The sequence below is a fragment of the Nipponia nippon genome, unplaced genomic scaffold (assembly GCF_047370975.1).
Source record: "Nipponia nippon isolate SJK-2023a ecotype South Korea unplaced genomic scaffold, ASM4737097v1 scaffold_3, whole genome shotgun sequence".
Taxonomy (NCBI): Eukaryota; Metazoa; Chordata; class Aves; order Pelecaniformes; family Threskiornithidae; genus Nipponia; species Nipponia nippon.
The window spans coordinates 114,437,780-114,459,766 of NW_028262347.1; the positions used below are offsets into that span (position 1 = coordinate 114,437,780).

At 38.8% G+C, this 21,987-nt stretch overlaps 1 protein-coding gene across 1 annotated transcript in view; it reads right to left on the bottom strand.

The window, feature by feature from the left end:
- Positions 1 to 21,987, bottom strand: part of SORCS1 (sortilin related VPS10 domain containing receptor 1) — a 309,525-nt gene that overhangs the window by 99,108 nt on the left and 188,430 nt on the right. The window contains exon 5 of the mRNA XM_087766088.1: positions 5,595 to 5,668. Coding sequence (XP_087622214.1) covers positions 5,595 to 5,668 — 74 coding nt within the window. The remainder of the gene's footprint in view (positions 1 to 5,594; positions 5,669 to 21,987) is intronic.

Sequence of the window (21,987 nt, forward strand, 5' to 3'; positions counted from 1 at the left end):
TATGACTACAGTCCCTGCACCAGGAGAGTCTCTCCATTTTTCTTGTAAGCCTTCTTTAAGTATTGAAAGGCGGCAATAATGTCTTCCTGGAGCCTTCTCTTCTCCAGGCTGAACAACCTCAACTGGCTCAGTCTTTCATAGGAGAGGTGCTCCAGCCTTCTCATCATTAAAGCACTCTGATGTTCTTTAAGTATGGAGTGGTATTTCTTTTGTATTTCTCCAACTTGCTTGTCTGGGTGCAATACCCAAAAAAGTTAAAAAAAAAAAAAAAAGAAAAGAATAGCACTGACACAGTTAATGATTATAACTTCATGATATAATTTACTAGCTGGGATTTTCTATTGTTCATTTTATGCTAGTTTTTAAGACACTTTTATTATTTGGCTTTATTTCTTTTTTTCCCTCCTAAGTTTTTCAAGGTTAAGTTATGATTAGAATTAGCTGAGAATCTTTTCAGATGATATCTCATTTTGATTAAAAAACCCATTACATTTTACAGACATTTTAATGAGCTTTTTAACCTTTTATTTTTATTTTTTTAGGGCCAGCTCTAATTGTGATACCTTGACTTACTGACTTTCAGAAAATAATTTCTGGTTGAAGGCATGACTTGATCTGAGGACCAGAATAAAAATATAGCTTTTAATGAGCAATTTCTGCATATATATATTTGGCCATATTGAACTACATGCACTTTGACTATTTTTTTTTTGCAACTACTGGTCATGAATGTTTGGATTTGCAAGTCACAAGGTATCCCTATTGAACTTTGACTAGATGACTGGACGACTCTAAAAAAATCAAGAAAAAAAAGTAAAGTAATTCCCAATATGAGTGATTTGCCAATTGTGTTCACATTTGTATTCACTACAAACTAGCGTCTTTGCCAGCAAAATTCCACCATAAGAATGTACGCTGAAAATCACCAAGTATCACAAAAATAAACGCAGAAGTATTCCGATAAAGCATTTATCCAGCTCTTCTAGCTAGCACCTACTGCATTCTCTTCCCCTGGTGCCAACTACATTAGTAAAGACCATGCTACCAGCAATAAGCCATGTATATTAACTTTCTGTTTATGAATTACCCTGCTGAACTAATATTGATTAGAATACTCCTTCCCAGTAATTATGGTAGTTTCATAAAGCACAGTTCCACAATTACTAAGCACCTTGATAACTTTCCTGCATTTTTCTGTCACAGTACATTTAACAGCAAAATCTCAAGAACCTGCCAGAGAAATAATAAAAACCATGAAAATTGTTGATACAGTGCAGAACTGCAGTGCCTTGGGGTTGTATGCAGTGTGGATTCTTTTATGTTTCCATCAGACACAAAACATATGGTTGACTATCTGAGTGGATTACACTTTCCTCAGTATACCACTTTCATATACCTAGATTATGCAAACAGATATGTGATAAGCTACACGAGTTATAGCAATTATTAGAGGTGTCAGTTTTACAGTACCCCATCTCTAAAGCCTGCCGAGCACAAATGCATCCTTAAAACCTTTTAATAAGGTAGAGAATTACAGATCCCTTTTCCTCCTTTTGTTTTGGTTTTTGGTTGTTTTGGGTTTTTTGTTTGTTTGTTTGGTTTGGTTTTTTAAATAAGAAAACTCCAGTCACCTGTCATTTTAAAGGTTTGAGTTTATCTGCTCATCTTCCATCTGATATTTTCCTCCACAGAGTGACAGTACAATCTCTTTCATCACAAGTGTGGATGTCAGGGCATCACTTAGAGCTGCAGCTGGAAGAATGAAAAGGGGGAACAGAGGAGCTCTGAATAAACAAAGATTCTATTTTGAGGTTAATAACTCCTCTTAATGAAACAGAGGATACAAGAATACAAAATATATATGAGCTACAAGGAGCTAAGTTGCCTCTACACAGAGTATTTTCTCAGAGTTATGCAGCAGGCATCACCAGATTGCTTTAATGTTGTTCTTCAGGGGTTTAAATTTCTCCGGGGTGGTGGTAGGAGGGGGTGTTTCACAGAGCAGCCAAAAATAAGCAAATAAAAAAGAGAATTCTCTTGGAAACAGATATAAGAAATGCAGCTGTAAAAGACACTACAGTTTCTCTGACAGCATTTACAGGCATAGCCTTCTCAAGACTAAAACTAGCAAGCTCAGTGGTGTTTATTCACAAGAATTAGTGACCCACAAAACATTTACAAGACCACATGACAGAGAAAAATGGCAATTAAAATATCAGTGAACAATCATGAAAATGTATCTTTACTATGATCAACCATTCAAATGCATTTAAAAGTTTTTAAAGTATTCCAGATGTTCGTTCCCTGTCAAAAGAAGCAGCGTTAAGTAAATGCAGCCTCACAAAGGCTGATGCCAAAGGCTTTGCTTTGTGTCTTCCTGATCTTAGAAAAGTCCTAGTTTAGATAGTCCTGGAAGCAGTCTATGTTAAAGCAACTCCTCAGCCTTCCTTAGATATCAGAATATAGTCTGCATTCTCCACAGATATTATACCCCTCATTCTCTGCACAATAGAGCTGTGTTCTGGCTGATCTCTTCAAAACCATTTGATTTAGAGAAAGAACCAGGAATAGGAGACAGTATCCCCACAGTGTTTTCCTTAAGAAGTTGTGACTTCAGGACATTTTCGTTCACTATTCATTTCTGTTTGTAAGAATAACTGGAAGTCAGTCTTCTAACTTTTCAGGGTGATTAGACTCTGCATATTTCCAAGCCAAAATGTACAATAATTAATTTTTAAAAAAACCCAAACAAACCACAGGGCACTGAGCAAGGCTCTACCCAACTTGTACATCAGCACTGGCTATAGAGATATTGCTGTAGAAGTTTGGATTTCAACTGTACATCTGCACCGTCTTATGACCTAGTTCCCCTTCGCTTTCTTGCGTGGGGAGTCAGCAGTGGCCATGCTCTGAGTGCAAAGGGCCGCCCTTCTGATTCAGCACTTCAGTGTCTATTTTGTCCTCAGTACCTGGCTGCACAGAAATGGAAATGCATAGAAAAGCCCAGTGCTGCTCCCTGCGGTGTACATGTTCTCAATTACACGTACACAGCTCTGTTTTCTACTGTGGATGGTTTTGAGGACAGACAGTGTCCATATAATTGCAGCTAACAGTATTTTTTTCCAAGGTGATGATGATCGTAATAAATAAGCCAGAATGAGATGCAGCATTGCCTCCACAAGTTGTATTATTTTTACTTTTGATAGCAGAAGTACAATCTAGCTTACACTGAGGTATATTATGCAAGGGACATTTTGTTCAAGGTGAAAATACAGGCTTGCAGTTTCAAGTTTTGTTTATGGCTGTAGGGAATTAGATGGGTGGTTGGAACATCTTTTCAACTTACTCTTTGCCTTTGAAGCTCCAAGCCTGAGTTCTCTTATTTGTTAGGTTCTAAGAGGCCTTCAAAGTTTGAACTCCATGGAAAGTGAAAATGACCATTTTCATCATTATTCTTATTGCAGGCATCCATCAGCTCAATTCACAATAAACTACTACTGTAAGTAATGATGGGAAACTTCAAAAAGTTTGGAGTGCAGTACAGGACACAGGGATCCAGGAACAGGGGCATTCTTTCCAGCTCTCTGACCCTCTTCAGTGAGTTCAGTTTTATTGGATGTCTCAAAGACTGCGTCCCCTGATTTCTAGGACTTTCTGCTTTTATTAGCCCAGAAAAAACAAGAGATGTGTGGGGCTGTGTGTTTGCATCTGACATTTTGAAACCCTGCTAGGAGTCCTGTAGGAAAGAAATAGGAGTGATATAAATATATATGTGCGTGTCCATACAGACATTCACACAAAACGAAGTTTAAGTTAAAAATGGAATTTAGTTTGCAAAAGCTTCAGCTAACACAGGTTCTAAGAAGGATTAAAAAGCAGGAGCAGCAAACAAAATCTCTGGTATATCCTTTGCAGACCAAACATAAATTCAACTTTCAAAGTAAATTTGACCCAGAGCTCTTATTTCTTTCATAAATTAAAAGAAAATATTTGACTGAACAACTCCTGAATCTTGATATGTTCAAAACCTGTTGTTTTGGCACAAACTTATAGTTTAGAAGCTATCATGGGGTTGTCATTTTAATCATCTGGTTCAGCTCCTCCTGATTTCAAGATGACTATTTTATCAAAAGCTTCTCTTTTAAAGGCCAGATTCACAGGACATGAGCCAACTTCCGCTCACAGGTGAACTACTGCCTCCATAAAGAGGTGATGAGAAGTCATGCAGATTTACACCAGTGTAAGCAAAAGGAGGAGTAAGCTGAACTATAAAAAATTAAACTTATCTTTGATTTAGGCTATGACAACCATATTTGCAGGAAAACAGTCCAGTGTCTCCTTTGTTCCTCAGCTTCCTTTTCCACATAAGTCGAAGTTACACAAATTGCTATTACATGACAGCATGGAGGTGTTTCAGATAAGTATTTTAATGCAAGCATGGTTACAGAGCTTTACACTGGGTATGCAAATCATTGCTATGGAAAGCAAATGCAAAGAGATCTGCCTGCAGTCAGAATCATGAGAAGAGAATCAGTACACCAGAATCTCTGGGTAAATCTATGATGACTAAAACTGAAGGAGATGAGACTCAAAATACAAAGAAATTTGCAAGTAGTGAAAAACTGCAGAGTAAAGTTTGGAACTACATCCAGGGGTTATTTTTCAGTGGTTGTGGCCACTACAATTGTTTGAATCTGAAGTCAAATCACCCATTACAGACACCCATATATTAAAATTTGTGAGATGCTCGGATTCTATCATAACCATGTAGGCTATGACCCTAAGTGAATTTAGATACAAATTATATAGCATAAGTTAATGCAGCAGAGTTAAACTTGCATCAGTGACAAAGAGTTATGATACTTCTTTAAGATAACTTTGGCATCAAACTTGCAAACATTTTGCCATTGCTGTAACCAACTGACATTCAAAGATTCAGCAAGAGGAACTTACACATGGCTGATTCATACAGCTTGAAATCTGACTGGAAATCTTGCACAGCTGCTTAGAAGCAATATTGCAGAGTGATTTAAGCTCATAATAAAGAACTGTGTGTGCCTACTTCAAATAGTCATTAACTTGCTAACTTTCAAGGACTGAAGTAGACCTAACAGCAGTTAAAAGCACAACACCAGTCACCGGAGGATGTCCACTGTTACCTGTGGCAGAAGTGCTACTGTCCTCAAAGACTCCAAGACTTCAGTCTTTGGCCCTCACTGGTAGCAGGACCAGATTGGTCTCTTCTTTGTATTTGGTGCAAAAGCAAACAAGCGTATGCTGAACAGAGTTGAGTTCGAACTCAAAATGTTCACAGGAAATTGCAGAACTTTCCCCTCCCAAATCAACACTTTCTTCAGACTTATTCAGTATATTTCAGTTGTGCGTCACCCTTAGGTCAAAGACCCCATTTTCAAGTGCTGTATAAACACATAACAGGAGGAATAATGCCTCTTTCATACCAGTTCTAAATTAATCTCAACAAATCAGCAGTGAAGATTGCATTCAGCCGCATTGCCTTCAAGCCCCCATTTCAACATCTCTGTACTTATGGGGAAGCTGTGTCTAGGAAACGAGGAAGAGGTTTTTGCTCTTACCAGTAGAACCTGTTTGGTGCAACTCCCTCATGAAGCAGCAGCCATCTTCTGCCAAACTCCACTGAACTGAATAACTGGGGACAAAAAGAAACAGTCATGAATCACAGTAAAACACAGAGATAATAGAGAAATTACTCTGAAGAAATCTGTACCAGTTCTGAGATAGCGACTTGGACTTTTGCTTCCTCCAGTCTCAAAGGGACACACCTGGGGCAGCTGAGAAGTGTCTGCAGTGCCTTTTATTGGCAGAGGCAATACTGAGCTGTGTGACATGGGACACAACTAGTATTACCTGAGGAATCGCTGTATGGCTACACCCAACAACTTGCCATGACTGAAAACTCACCATCTAGCTCTTTGTGGCACTGCCAGGTAATAAAATCATGCAGTGCAGGAAGGCTGCCTTTTACTTTTTTAAATTTGTGGTGGACAGCAAATGTACAGCATAAGACAGCAGCCTGATATTCTAGCCTAGTCTGACAACAGATATACACAGTTGCCTTCCTTGATGTTATGTTAGAAGGTCATTCTCTTTCCAGTTACCAGTAGCCATCCCTAGAGACCTTGTCCAATTTGGCACCAAAAAAGTGCTCTAACACGTCCAGACTTCTCTTGCAGGACTGAATGAGTTTAAATAGCACAAGTTACTTGTACCATGAAAACCCGCGACTCTCCCTTTGCTCCTGTCCTTCTCCTGCAAACAACATGACAACTTCTCCTAGTCTGGTTACACAAACAATATCCAAATACATCAATCATTTCAGAAAATCTTTCCATGATAAATACCAAACCAGACTGAGAAAGGTCAGCAAAAAGGCATGTTACAGGTATTATAAATACTTTGACATGTCTTTGTGGAATGATATACAAATGTTACTGTTACAGAGCACTTACAAACAGCTGCTCTCTGTAAATGCTGCCATCAGGTAATTCTCAGAAGGATCATAGAGGGAAGGATCACGTGGGTTCTGTCTTTCTTTTGCTTTATTTAACTTCAAATTTCTCATATGGAAGCGTTGAGAGGCAGTCAGCCCTATACTTTTCTTGCAGATTCATCCCATTTCCCCTCCTTCTGTTGCTTGATAGACTTGGTCAGTCCCCTTTTCTGGCAAGGAAGATGTTGGACCCCTTTTCTGAACCGTGATCTGCCTTTTCATAACATCAGTTTAGGGATCTTGCATAAAATGCAAACAATCTGAATCTTTATGTGCAAACCTTGACAAATTTTTTTTGGAACAAGTAGTGGCAGTGGATTGGCAGGGAAGAGAAAGATGGATGCCTGTGAGAATGACTGAGAAGGAAAGAAGCTGATTTTAAAGCTTTGGGTTGATCAGAAATATGATTTGAATGTATATTAAGAATTATGAGACTGGGATGTAAGAAACCTTGAGATCTGCTTCCTATTCTGCATTACATTCCCAAGGCAAATCCCTATATCCCTCAGCTTGCCTACTGTAAAACCTTGGAAGGACAGGGAGAAACTAATTACATCAACTTTTTGATAAACAGTAGTCTAGCATATGTTGAAATCTACTTTAAACTATGAAAGCTAAAAATTCACCTCTTTTTCTTATCTCCCTTTACCTTGAACACTGCCAAAGAAGAGAGAGGGAAGAAGGTGGAGGGGATAGAAGATAACAAGGGTAAGAAAAGGAAAAACAGTTTAGCTTTGTGGATAGAAATGCATCACTTTTAAAATTTCAGTGGTGAGTCTGTTATTTTTCCTTAAGAAGATGATTCTAGATACATTTTTATTTAAAACTTTAGGAGACCCTAACTATTACTAAGGAAATCTTTCATTTTTGATAATTAAAGAAAATATTTTGGAAGATTTAACAATGACTTTTGTAACATGCTTTGAGGTTGCCTAACCAAGAACTTTACCATTACAGGAGGTATTTTTCTCCCTTCACATTCAAAATCCATTTCTAGACCTGCTTTTTTAACTGCAGCAAAACCAAAAACATAATAACAAGAAGCCGCTGTCAATCTATCTCTCCAATGTCAATGTTTTCCCTTTCATGGCAAAGCAGTTTCTTCCGTGCCAAGTAATATGTCTTTGACATACAGTAATTTAAGTTTTAATAAAGTTCAGATCATCCTTTAATTAAGAACAGGGAGCAATCCAAACAACTCAGCAAACACCATTGCGTTTCCAGACCAGGGATATATAGGATGTAAGATTTCCAGGAACACTGATGTTCAGATGGCTGAAATAATCACAGTAAATCTTGTTTTCCCTCTTTTGCATCTCTCACCCTACTCCCTCTCTAGCTGCCCTGAGCACAACTTTCGGCAGGTTATCCCCTCTCTGAATTTGCTGGTGATAGTAACCATATCCAGAATGAATTAATTACAGCCTGCAAAAGCTTTCTCTGTGCTTGCGTAGCATCCTCCTCCATGCCTGCAGTCCCACTGCAGTGCCAGGTGGCTGAACGGCCCCAGTGCCACAGCTTCCCTCTGGCTCTTTCAGCACAGCTCTTCAGGGGGGCTGTTCACCTGGTGCAACCGACAGCACCCCAGCAGAACAGAAGCCATGATGCTGCACAGCACCCAGGGAGCCCTGCTTTCTCTTTGTGTGTGCCCTGAATAAGACACATGATTCAGGCAAAAAGTGGAGAAATGCAAGACTTTATGTTTGTTTCAAAGGAAATGGATATAGCAATTCTACTGTCAAGACTGGCCTTTCAAATTAGAAGCCAGTGCCCAGTTGAGCTGGAGACAGTGCGTGAGAAAAGGCAACAACTCTCAAAGGGAAAAATCAGCTCCCTGGGAACCCATGCCCAAAGCTCTCATTGTCTTTGATGAGACACTTTAATAACCAGGCTTTAGAAGGTTTTTCCTCCTTTGCCATTATCTCAGCACAAACCTCAGCCTTTACTGACTCACAGCAGCACAAATGTATCTTTGGCAAAGGGGGAATTCCCCACCTTATGTGTCACCCCCCCCCCCCCCAAAAAAAAAATCCTTTGCAGTGAAGATTTTTTCAGATATTTTATTCTAAGTATCATTCATTTTAGACTGAGTTTATTTTGTCGGACCAGAAAAAAATAAATATTTGGAGGCTAGGTTTTTGTCAAGTATCAGTTATGATACAGCTGGGATTATTTTTCCCCGTTTAGCAATTATAGTGCTTGTATGGATGTTTTTTAAACCCAGCATCATATTTTGTTGTTATAAAAGTTCTCTCTCTCCTGGGACTTCTTGTGACAGACTTGTGCATGCAGTCCCTTCAGAGATGACGTTTTATTTTCTTTGGCAATCACAGCTGTCTGATGACAATTTTCATTATTAGGCTGAAATTAGATAATGTTCTTTGCTACACTTTTTTTTCAACCACAAATAGAAAAGGAACCTATTACAGTTTCAATGTATGTTTCCATCTGAGGGCCAAGTAGTGATCTGACATTTCTGTTTTCACTGAGACAAAACTGTTATGAAGTACAAATCTTGCATTGATCTCTCAGATTTGACCCTTGTTCACCAGGGAATACTTCTCTTCTTGCTTCCCCTTCTCTTGTATATTTATTTCTCTGTGTAAGACCTGAGTACTTAACAATCATTAACAGTCTGGTTTTGCTTTGTTTTGCTTTTGAAAATCCTAATATTCTGTGAAATAGACACCTACCACCTACCTCATTTTGATGGGAAAACAGAAATGCAAGCGAAAAGGAAAGGCAGTACCAAGGTTACATATACTTTCTGAGGCTGAGCAAGGATTCAAATAAACCCTGTGAACTGCAAGACAATCCCTCAGCTATAGAAAGAGCCTTCTTGCAACATGACACTAGTGTCTTCTGGAGTAGTGAAAGCTGACATCTGAAACCTGAACTTCTTTTCTTAGCTACACCAAACAATATTTGTATGCTACTCGCCCTCTGCGTTATTTGTTTCCCAACCTGTGTGAGAAGAATAAGAGCTGCTCATGTATTTCATAGTGATAGCGTAAGCTTCATCTTAAAACGCTTTGGGATATCTGAGTAACAGCAGGATATAGTTGCCATGTAATCTTCTCTTTCCCTTCTAATTTCCTGATCTTTCCAGCACTAATTTTAGACTTAAGTAATTTTTTTGCATTTTGGGCTATATTCATTGGTAACATTTTCAATTTGAGACAGTCAAAACATTCTTTAATATATAGATATTTAAAAAAAAAATTGTTTGTAAACTAAGGATAACTTTCCTATAACCCAATGAAAATGCAGAGTAAAAATAAAATATTTTAGAAATGTTTGTAGTTAGAAAAACAAAGCATTTGATGAGAGGAAGAAGCTGTATGTATAAATTCTTGGTGAAAGTAAAATATTTAACAGAAATTAGTCAAACCTGATTGGTTTATTTACTGTAGTTTGACAGTTTGCACTATAAAAAATAACTAAATTCCAGAAAATGTAGGGAGAAAAATGATGTTTTTCTAAAATGTACCATGAAGAATAACTGGAATTTTATTTTACTGAACTGATCTAGACTGCAATATCACTTATAGAAGGGAAAGTGTGTACTAGGGAAGAGGAAAAAGAACTTTACATTTTTCTTTACTTCAGCTCTGGAAAATCTCTCCAAAACAGAAAGCTATCAAGGTCTTAGCTTCATAAAACCCTCTATTTTTGCATGGTTCTGGATACATTCTGCCATGCATCTTTCTTTCCCCTTCTGTCCTGTATTGCATAGAACATTTGTATTGTTTCATAATCTACCCATGTGCTAGTTCACAGCTGTAAAAGAGCTCTGGCCCCTTCTATCGTTTGACTAGATCTATCTTACTCTTCCCTGGTTCACCCCTGTATTGTACCTCCTACGCATCTTCCCTTCACTCAGATTTCTAAGCTCTTTAAAGTAGAAATCATCTTTTGTAGCATGTGTTTACACAACATAAAGATTGCTGGGGCTCTCAGTAGCTGTTATAAATGCAATGAAATTATAAATGCAGAACAGCGTAAGGCCAAGTTTTCCCCATAATAGATACTTTGGTAAAAGGTTCCACTATTCAGAATGGTGGAAATTAGATTATTTTCCATTATTATTTCTAATACTTTTGGTTTTCATCCACAAGGCAGCACAGCAATCCAGGAGTTTTGTACTTTCCTCTGGAACAAGGTGACTATTGTTGGAAATGTTGGATAAAACAAAGCAATGGTTCTGCCATAAGATTTCCACATTACAGTGGCTTCAAAAACAGCTTTCAATAATTCATAGGACTCAGAAAATATTTAGATACCATTGATTCCATTCTTCTCAATGTTCATCAATGCCTTAGATTTTATAAGTCTCAGAACTGAAATACTGTCACATTTGAACACCAGCATTAATATCAACAAAGTTGGTATTAACTTGTATATTATATATATAAATCATATATATATATATATGTCTTATACATAGCTTATATAACTGGACTATCAAAAAAGGATGCAGAAGGTAATCAGCTCCTTCAATAGTTCTTCCAATGGACACATCTTAGTGAGCAATATCTCTGATAAACAAATACTGTAAAGAACACAATCTTATTTTACAGATAAAGGTTGCATATCTCCACTGAAAAACTACAGAGAAACTTTAATGTGTAATATACAGACTCATCCTTAAAACACCTCTCCTAAAGGGATTGTGTGAGAGTCACAAGTGCTATAAAACACCAGACCTTCACTCACTTTTATGGAGCTAAACCAAATGATACTAACTGAGGATTCATCTCTCTAATTTACCGGCAGTCTTATTTGGCTTTGTTTTTTTTTTTTTTTTAATTAATCTATATGCATTTTAAAACCTCCAAACTAAGTAGCTAAAATATGAGCTTTGAGGGCCTAATGTTCTCTAGGCATCAGACAAATTTGATTCATTCTGATGTAATCACTGATGGCATGAGATTATGACGTACATGACGCTGCTTGTCTACCTGGGTATGACTGAATTACGAAGTTGAGATCTTCTGACATAAACTCATATCTTCACGACAAACAAAATGAGCTGTTAACAGTTTCATAAAGCGTTGCACCTGGACATGCACATTAATAAAATTGTACTGTGGTCCACTTGCTTCCCTTACAAACACTCGATTTTCCCAGAGATTTTCCCAGCCAAAAACCTGGCTCTTATGAGGCGGTTGAATTTATTATTTCCCTGTTGAACCTAACAGGTAAGAAAGCACGGCATCAACCAGATGTTGCTAGTAAATGCAAACTTGTCTTAAAGAGAGCAGTTCCCATTCCTCCCCAGTTCCAACAAGCTCTATGCTTCACAGAGCCAGTGCGTAACTGCTACCTGCATACTCATCAAACTCACCATACCAAAAACTTACAGTGATCTATGTATCATCCAAGAAGACAAACATTTCATTTAACATCTGACTTTGAAAGCAAGGTTACACATATCAACTACCAAGAATCTGAATGACCCACCAATTACAATACAATGCCATTTGAAGGATCATTATGCTAGTCAAGACCTACCGTCATCTCTTCTGTTCTCAAAAGATTCGTTTTCCCAGCCAAAGCTTTCTGTCACATGTGGAGTCCCTCATAGCTTCAGCTTCATTTTAATGCCTACAGAAATTGCTGCAGATATAACTGACTCAGAGTGCCCATGATGTTTCATCATTCAGTGTTTAAACTAATCGGATATTCTGATTAAATATTTGGTTCTGATACTTCTTCACATACTGATCTTGAATCATGTGGTAGTTCCACGTGCTTCCTATGCTGATGAGGATATTCAATTTTATGCACTGATTTCATCTCATGCAAAAAAACACTATGCACATGGAAATTCAGAATCTGGCTAAAGAAAAGGGGATTTAAATTGCACGCTAGAAGTGATATGAGGGAAATACTTTAAACAAGCTAGTAGTCCCCACTATTTTACTTAAGAAATTTCCCCTAAACAAGTTATAATGGAATATGGCGTGGAGTCTAAGTTTATTTGTTGATTGGATTTACGAACTTTGATATTCTTACATTCACAAAAGAAAAAGCTCTCTTTCTCTCACTTCTAGCTTCCATGAAAACTCCACTCATTCCTCCTGGACACAGATCTGACCAAAGTAATTCAACATGCACTACAGTATTGACCTAAGAAAGCCATACGCAACTGGAAAACTAGCTCAGAACATCTGCAAAAGCACTGGGTTTGATTCAAATTCACCTCTAATTCCATGAGACGGTTCACAGTGGTCAATCCTCCTGCTAGTTTTTTCACATATGCTGACTTCTTGCCTCTTACACTTCCTGGTGTTTCTATGAGATGATTAAAACTAACCCTGTTTGTTGTGTTTCACCTTCACCCCTTCAAATAGAATTTATTCACACACAAAAATCCCCAAAACACTAGTGCACCTAAACCACAGATTTCATACTGATGAACCATATAAAGATTTTTATAGATCACTTTTTCCTCATCTTCACTATTATTTTTTTTTAATTTATCTCAATTTCATCAAAGAATACAACCTTCCAAAAGCACAGTTTAGCTTTAACTATAAACATAACAGATTCAAACTGGATAAAGACAAGTCTTTCTGAAGATACAACAATGTAAATAAATGCAGGGAAGTCCTTCTTCTCCCCATTCATTTATACCAAACAAGTTTATTGCTGATAAATTCTACTTTAGTACCACCCCAGGTGTATATGAAGAGATTCTAGTCTTCTACAAAGTTTCAGTCATTATTCACCTGACAAATCTGGTGGCCTTCTATGATAAAGTGACCTGCTCGGTTGACATGGGGTGAGCGCTCGATGTTGACTACTTGGACTTCTCCAAGGTTTTCAATACGGTTTCCCACAGCCTCCTCCTGGACAAATTGATGCGTTATGGCGTGGACAAGTGGTCTGTGCACTGAGTGAGGAATTGGCTGATGGGCCGCACCCAAAGGGTGGTGGTAAATAGCTCTTTTTCAAACTGGCAGCCCATCACAAGTGGCGTCCCCCAGGGATCGATATTGGGCCCAACACTATTCCATATCTTCATAAGTGATCTGGATGGTGGGATCAAGCGTAGCCTGAAGAAGTTTGCAGATGACACCAAATTGAGTGGGGAAGTAGACACTCTGGAAGGGAGAGCCACCCTGCAGGAAGATCTGGATAGGCTGGAAGAGTGGGCTAACAAGAACCTTATGAAGTTTTACAAGGACAAGTGTAAGGTCTTCCACCTGGGAAAACATAATCCTGAAGTGCAGCTCAGACTGGGATCCACCCGGCTAGAGAGCAGCTCCGTGGAGAGGGACCTGGGGGTGCTGGTGGACAGGAAGCTCAATATGAGTGAACAGTGTGCTGTTGCGGCCAAGAAGGCCAATAGGATGCTGGGTTGCATCAAAAAGGGAATCACCAGCAAAGATAAAGTCATTATCCCACTCTACTCGACACTTGTCAGGCCGCACCTGGAATACTGTGTACAGTTCTGGTCCCTGTTATACAAAAAAGATATGGACAGGCTGGAGGGGGTCCAGAGAAGGGCCACCAAGATGATCAAGGGTCTGGGAAGCCTGCCGTATGAGGATAGGCTGAGAGAGCTGGGTTTGTTCAGCCTTGAGAAAAGGAGGCTTAGAGGTGACCTCATCCCCATGTACCAGTACTTAAAGGGCAGCTACAAAGAAAATGGAGACTCCCTTTTTACAAGGAGTCACATGGTGAGGACAAGGGGTAACGGGTACAAGTTACTGCCAGGGAGATTCCAATCGGACACAAAAGGAAAATTTTTCACAATGAGAACAGTCAATCATTGGAATAATCTCTGCAGGGAAGTGGTTGACTCCGCTACACTGGACATATTTAAGACTCAGCTGGACAGGGTGCTAGGCCATCTCGTCTAGACTGTGCTCGTACTTAGAAGGGTTGGACCAGATGATCCTTGAGGTCCCTTCCAACCTGGTATTCTATGATATTCTCATTGTTCATAGTGTCATTATTCAAATGTTATTCTACTGTGAAAGACCATATTTAGAACTAATCTAAAACCATCAGGAAAGCAAAGAGCAATATGACAGACATCATGTAGATTGCTTCAATTTGGTGATGTTCTACTTCAATTTAAGTCTCTCTTGCATTCCTTTTGCTTTCTATGAACTCTGCAGAAAAGGAAGGGGTTAGTGCATCAGGTAAGGACTTAAGATGAAACATGTTTATATAGGCATATACAGTAGTCCTTTATGGTCTTTCAGACCCTTATGCCCTTGGATCTACCTGCTGGATGAAAAATTATCACAGTGGGAAAGAAGTTTCCACAGTGGCGCTACTAACATCTGAAACAGTGAGAAAGAATGAACAGGAACTTGGATGCACACATGTTCCCAACATGCATCCAGTGCAGCTTACTTGAGTATCAAACAAAGTACATTAAATTTAAAGAAATTACTGCACAGGCCATTTCTTCCAGCAGTCAAAGGCTGGGAGGTATGCTGCTATTCCCTGAATCATACTATTCTTCATTTAGAAGGGCCACGGACTAGGCTCTTCTCTTCCAACACTAAATTTAATAGAACAGCATGTTTCATATAAACAAAGAATCTGTAATCGTGCATAGTACTTCCTTCATAGAATAGAGCATAAGACTCATGATCCAGGATAAAAAAATGGGCTACAGGGCTGATACTCATTTACTTCCCTGGTCTCTGATCTAATTGTAGGTTCCAGTGTTAAGATGCTTAAATACCCTTTAAGCAATAAAGTTCATAGGATGCTGCATAGACTTTGAACATTTTAAGTTGCAGCAATGCATTAATCATGCCACACAGAAGCCATCACTAAGGATACCCAATAATTAGTGTTTACTGAATGCTGATGGAAACAAACGAGAGTGATAAAGCTTTCGTATACCTGCTTCACAGCCCATTCAAATACCAGTGAGGTCTCTGTGGCTGCTTTTGCTGATGAATCACACACTGCAGTCATGTAGACTTGTTCAGTATGGCTGTAACACACCAATTTATTTTGTGTATGTTCATCAGATCAAAGCATCCTGGAGATGACCCTCAGCTTTCTTCCTACCTATTTGAGGTAGTTTGCAAGCAACTGTATTAGCATGATGTCTCCAGTGCATTCAATTCATATGCTAAAAAAGTGCAGGAAACACATTTTTACCAGCAGATATTTAAAGGGATCTGCCTGGCATATATATTTTAAAGCCAGAAGGAACCACTAGGATCATAAGTCTGTTCTCTTCCTAACAGATGCTGCAGAATCTTTACCACTAACTCAAGCAGCAGAGAGAATTATTCAGGCCAACTACTGATGGCTGAACTAGATTATATCATTTGGAAAGACATCCAATCTCAATTCCAAGGGATGATGAATTTACCATTCCACTTTTAGCATGTTGTCCTTAAGGTTACTTCCCTTCTCTGTTAAAAAATAATCTCTGTAACAGGTAACAGGGTATCCTGCACTTGCTTTCTGTTGTGTTGTAAATTTACTGGGAAGCTTCATAACTGCTTAGATAACTGCATTAAATAAATGCAGTTTTGTTTAAAAAGTGTATCATATTAGAATGAGAACAGAACAGAAAAGGCTTATTATAGCAGAATTTAGGACAAAATGTCAGAATTTTCATGCACACATGCATAGCTTTAAATTTAAAAATAAATTATTATTGTTTATCATTTGCATTATATTAAAACCTATGGCTCCAATTGAATTTAGTGTTGACAGGCACTCTGTATAATAAGAAACTGGAGACATGTTGGAGATTACAGTCAAAACAAATGACAGAGAAGGGAGAGGTGAGTCATTTACAGAAAAGTGAAGGGAGTTGCTCAACACCACAGAGATCAGTGGCAGACCTAGTGATATGGAGTACATTTCTTTATTCCTAATCCAGTGAACTGTCCAACTCTGATGGAAAGGAAAAAAGTAATTCTTTCATGGAAGTAGGAAAACTGGAGTTATGCAGAGCTCATAAAATCTTGCAGGGAAACAATGGATCTACCCATAGCTATAAATATGCATCCAAGGATCCCAAAGTAGCAAAAGAACAAATTCTCTAGTGGGTACAGAGGGCTGATGTTCATACAGATGGATAAGCAAGGACATATTGATTTGCCTAAAGATGAGTGAGTCAGTGGTAAAGAGCACAGTGATTACTGCTCCAGAGTCTTTCCTTCTGTTTCACTGATCACACTCCTGGCCCAGAAACATATCTTCTTCTCTAGACTGCCAGGCTGCCACTGGGCTCTGCTAGTTGATTTTTTCTTCTTCTTTTTTGTTATTTATTAGGGGAAGAATGAATGTTAGAGATTCCTCCCACTTTTAATTCCATTCTTTATTTTAAATTGTTACCCCAGCACATTATGCTTAGTGAGGTGTGTAAAAGACTGATGGGCATGCCAGGAAAGCATAGTTTATGACATAGTTTGTACACTGGCTTATGGCAAATTAAAAAAAAAAAATACAATCTGACATCATTATTCTTCTTGCTGAAACAATGCTGAGTAACTGACTGTATGACAAGAAAGGAGGAAAACTACTAATAAAATAACAGCCAGATGAATAGTTTTGATGTCCCTTCCTTGTTCATTTTCAGTATGCTGGTTGCCACCAAATGCTAATCAGTTTGCCTAGAGATAACAAGGCATATTTGCAAAGACTTGTGCAAGATGTGTTATCAGGATGCCCAACAGGTGTCTGTGCTTAAGGTCTTCACACAAATAGCATGCACAGCCCTAGCTACAAATGTGGATGTTTCTGTGCATGGCTGATCGCTTGCTTAGAAACATAACCACATGGAAAGTCTTAGAAATAAGAGTTAGCATTCACAAGGCCTTTGTGTGGAAGGACCTTTCCATCCCTGGCACAGGTGCTGGTAACCCAGAAAGGATATCTAAGATCATGCAGAAAGTGAGACGCTGCAAAGCCTGGGACAAACACCTTTTAATGTGCAAATTCCTTACTACTTTTCATCTTCAACAATATGCATCAAAGAGAATCAAGTCTGCTGGAAAACTGGCTTGGTTGATTAGTGGTGCCCTAAATATTAACAAAAATAGTGTAGATTGCTGCAGGAGTAAAGCCGTAGGGAAAGGGGGAGTTATTCATATAGGCTAATGTTAGCTTTATGCAAACTAGCTCCCTGGTTTTGTCTGTAGTCTGTCAAAAGAGATAGGCTTTTCCAGAGGATGATTCAAAGTGGCTAATGCTTGCCACTCTAGAGAAGCTTTTTTCCTCTCCATTAATTTTAGATGGGATTAGCCTCCCTCAGCTACCATTAGCTCAAGTGAATAGTCCTCTAAATGTTTTCAGCAGTGTGGAAAAAAAAAAAAACACCGCAAAATGATGTCACTTGATGTTAATGGCAATTTTTTTAAAAAACTATGATGCCATTTCTGATAAAATAAATCTAGATTTTATTCTCCCTTCTCTGGTCTACATAGGCCGTGACTGTTACCACTGAAATTGAGAGGGTATAAATAGAACCTGTATAAATAGAAACTGAATAATTTAGGTTGAAAGGAACCTCTGGAGGTCCCTGGTCTGACCCTTTCCCAAAAGCAGGGTCACTCTCAAGGTTAGATCCCAATGCAGTGAAATGAAAGGTTTTAGAATTATGAAGTGTGTCCAAAACAGTCCATCACACCTTGAAGAGTGAATACTAGCTACATCTATGGCAGATACTCTACTGTCAGACACAAGCATTAGACCAAACCCATGGATAAATGGGGCTGAAGGTTGGCCTGTTCTCTCACACAGACATCCTATGGCCATGTGCATCCTTATCTGTATTCTAAGCAGTTCCTCTGTCATCCCTGATATATGAGCAACTTTCTCTTCCACTTGAATGCATGAGGAGTGGACCACCTTTACTGTAGGAAACTGAAGATGACATGGTTTGATGACAGAAGATAACGTTGTCCCACAAGCAACAGAATCCTGATTTGCTAAACTTCAGCACTTTAGCTATACAGCCAAGTACCGGTCCCTAACTCACTGATGTCCAGCGTGACACACACAGTAAATAAAGGTAGACAGATGGAATCAGATATTTGGGAAAGGCCAAAATGAAAAACATAAGAAAAAAAAAGGAAATATAAACCTCTTCATTTACTAGTGCTATGTTGACAGAGCTCCTTTAGTCTGGGGTGCCTTGCTTTTCAAGAGTTCATTTAAAATGAGAGAGGAGAAGCAACAACAATAACTCCATTTTAAACCTGCTTTTCCAGCCTCTGTTACTGCCTTTCAGTGCTTGAGTACCTTTGCACATTTATTCCTGAGCTGGGCAATTACAACCCTGCATTTTGCCCGTCTGACTTGTGTTTCCCAATTTCACCTGTATTTCATCTCTGCAAATAGCTCTGTTATTCACAGCTGATTACTAACCATTCCTCTGTGTGTCTGACCCATCTGAATAGCAGATGTCTCCCCATGAAGTAGAGGCTCCTGCATCCCACCCTCTGATTACACAGCAAACCACTTTTGAAGATTACATAGTAATACATAAGCAGCACTCCCATAAAATACAGCCCCTCATCCTACAAGCAAGCTGATTAAACCCACAAGAGCTCACACGTACAAGACCTCCAACAAGCTTTTGCCTCATAAGCAATGCTTTACCATGTCTGAAGTTTCCTCCTGATTTGTAACTCCTCTTACTCAGAAAATGGAGAAACATGCAGTAGTTCTGCAATTATGTGGTAAGAATCAGCCATGTAACAGCTGTACTTTCAGCCAGAACAATGAATGCAATCATGAAGCAATTAGTACAGGCGGCAGATGGTTTGCTGCTCTTTTTTCTCAAGACTGGCAGGGAAAAGTCATGACTGAATAAGGGACTGGTTTGTCAGCAGTGGTAATTCAAGTCTGCTGCCCAAGGCAGAAACACATGGGAGAGACATGTGAACAAAAGCAACCAAGACACTGAAGCTTAATGAGTTATTGCTCGTCAGCTGAACCCCAGTAATTAACCACATTCACCTACACACAACACCCAAGAAACTGGGACATAAAATGACTTCAGTTAACACAGATTTCCCTACCATTGAGTAAATCCCTATTCAACCAAATAAAAAAGATCTGTAGTACTTATCATAGTGATAGACTCAGTGGGCTGTGAAGAGACAGCGGGATGATGCTATGTGACCCATTTCCTGTTCATTACAACTGAGCAACAAGAGGCATGCACTAACTGTTGGCTTTGCCCTCATCAGTCCTGAATTGGATGGACAACTTCTGAGAACTAAAACAGTTCAGACCCAATGTGATTCCTGTCTCTCCAGCTCTTGCTCTATTCACCACCTGATTCTCCCGGTCCCACCTGTGCAATGACAAGATGCAAATGGATGGCAACAATGACGTGGCTTGCTAGAAGGATGTAAACATGTTTTCTAGTTGATTCTCCCCTCCCTCCTGACTGTCAACAGCAGAATTAAATGACTGCGACAATCCTAACTGGTCAAAATTGAACTTACTCCTTACAGCCCCGATCAACAAAACCCTCACAGCCTCTTCAGTCAGTGGCATCAAAGTCAGTGATATCAAAATGTAAATTCCTTACCATACAGATACATTTCCCTTGCTTCCTCGAGTGACTCTTAGTGAGTGTGCACACAGTGCCTGGAATCCAAGGAGTAGTGGGTTCTCTTTCCTTAAATATGGCCTTAGCACAAGATTGTGAAATAGCAAATGGCAGCGCCATTTGTTTCAAACTACCCCACAGCTCCCATTGCAATTATCTAAATACCTGCAGGACCTCTTAATTACTCTGAGAAAATTCTGCCTTTAGATATACAAGCATGAAACGAATGGGAGTCATTTACACTTAGCCACAGGCTGAACTTGACCCTTAGTTTGAGTTACATTTAATTTAGTCCAAGCTGATTAGTACTCTTTGCCTGGTGGTTACCCTCTACAGTTCTTGGCCAAAGCTTGTTGAAGTCAGAAAATGTATCCATTAGGCTTTAAAGTAGAAACCAGGCCTGTGACTCATACCCGTACGGAGTACTTTTAAAATTCTATTTTAGAGTTAATTGGTACAGATCTACAGACCTTGGGCTACATGATTTTTCTCTTGCAACTACAGTATTTAATTACCAACAGTTATCCAATTTGCTAATCAATGCCATACACACACAAGTTTTACCGTACAGCCTGCAGCCTCTCACACAAAACACCCCATACACACAATTCCGACACCAACTCCATAAATTCAGGTTAATGCACAAAAGGGCCCTTTGTTCTCATATCTGGATTGTTTTTTAGGATACTATAGAAGAAGAGGGGGAGTTTCCTACGGAATAGTGACAATGTACTTGCTGGTAGCCATCTACCATAAATGAGATGAGCACTAGGTGTATGGACTCTTAATTCAGAATTATTTCCTGAGTAGGCTGAATGTCACAACAGCTGAAACTCATTTTCTACTATATCCTACTTTTATTGGACAAATTTACCACTGAAAGTTTCATTGATCCTTGTGTAATAAATTTCCTGTTACTAATACACACTAACTTTCATTCCAATGGGTCCTAAGAGACAGCAGAGACCAGATTCTGTTCAGTTTCACATCAGTCCAGAGAATTCAACAGCCACAAGGGAAACATTTTGACCTTCTCTAATTACATACTGAACACCCAGAAATAATCTGCACCTTCCTCTGAACAGATTATAACCACAGTACACTCTACAAAATTCTGTGAGAGGCGTGAGCGAAAAGCATTGCATGCAATTGACGCTACAGGAAGAACTAGGCAGGCAAGATGCGTTTCTCATAGTTTGGCAGGATATTAAGCTATAATCCTGGAAGGATACTGGTTTTGAGTTTAAAGCACAGGAACTTCTATTCCAAAAATTCCCGTAAGATCATTTTGTGACCTTACCTACTTATTTAGCTTCCTTATGCCTTTATTTTCTCAGGCTTACAGTAATAGCAACAACAAGCCTAATTTAGGCTAAAGGAAAATTAGTTGTTTAATGTTTGTAAAATTAATTCAAATACACAGATGGAAAACATCATAGAATTCAAACTTTTATGTTCATATTTACATTCATGTATAACCTGAACAATTTAGCCAATACTTTGATTATTGATTAGATTCAGATTCTCATAGATTCATCATATGTAAAACAAAGAGAGACCACTAAATTACTTTGCATAAAGACTTACATACTAGATGCAAAGATATTTCACTCTTTTACCCATGTTGGGAGCTCAGCAAATTGTTTTGGTCTTTTTCTACTTTTATTCAAACATATCAAAATGTCAGGATGTGAAATCTGCCATTTCTCAGAGAAGTTTGCTCCAATGGCTAGTTACTTCACAGTTGAGTTTATCTGCCATTGACTCCTAGCCATCAATTCTTGTTAGAAGTTTTTTTGCTAGATCAAAATGTTTACTCATACGTTTTGTCTTCCCCCATGGAGATATTTATGCACAACAATATAGTTTCCCTTCAATCTACTTTTTGGTAAACTAA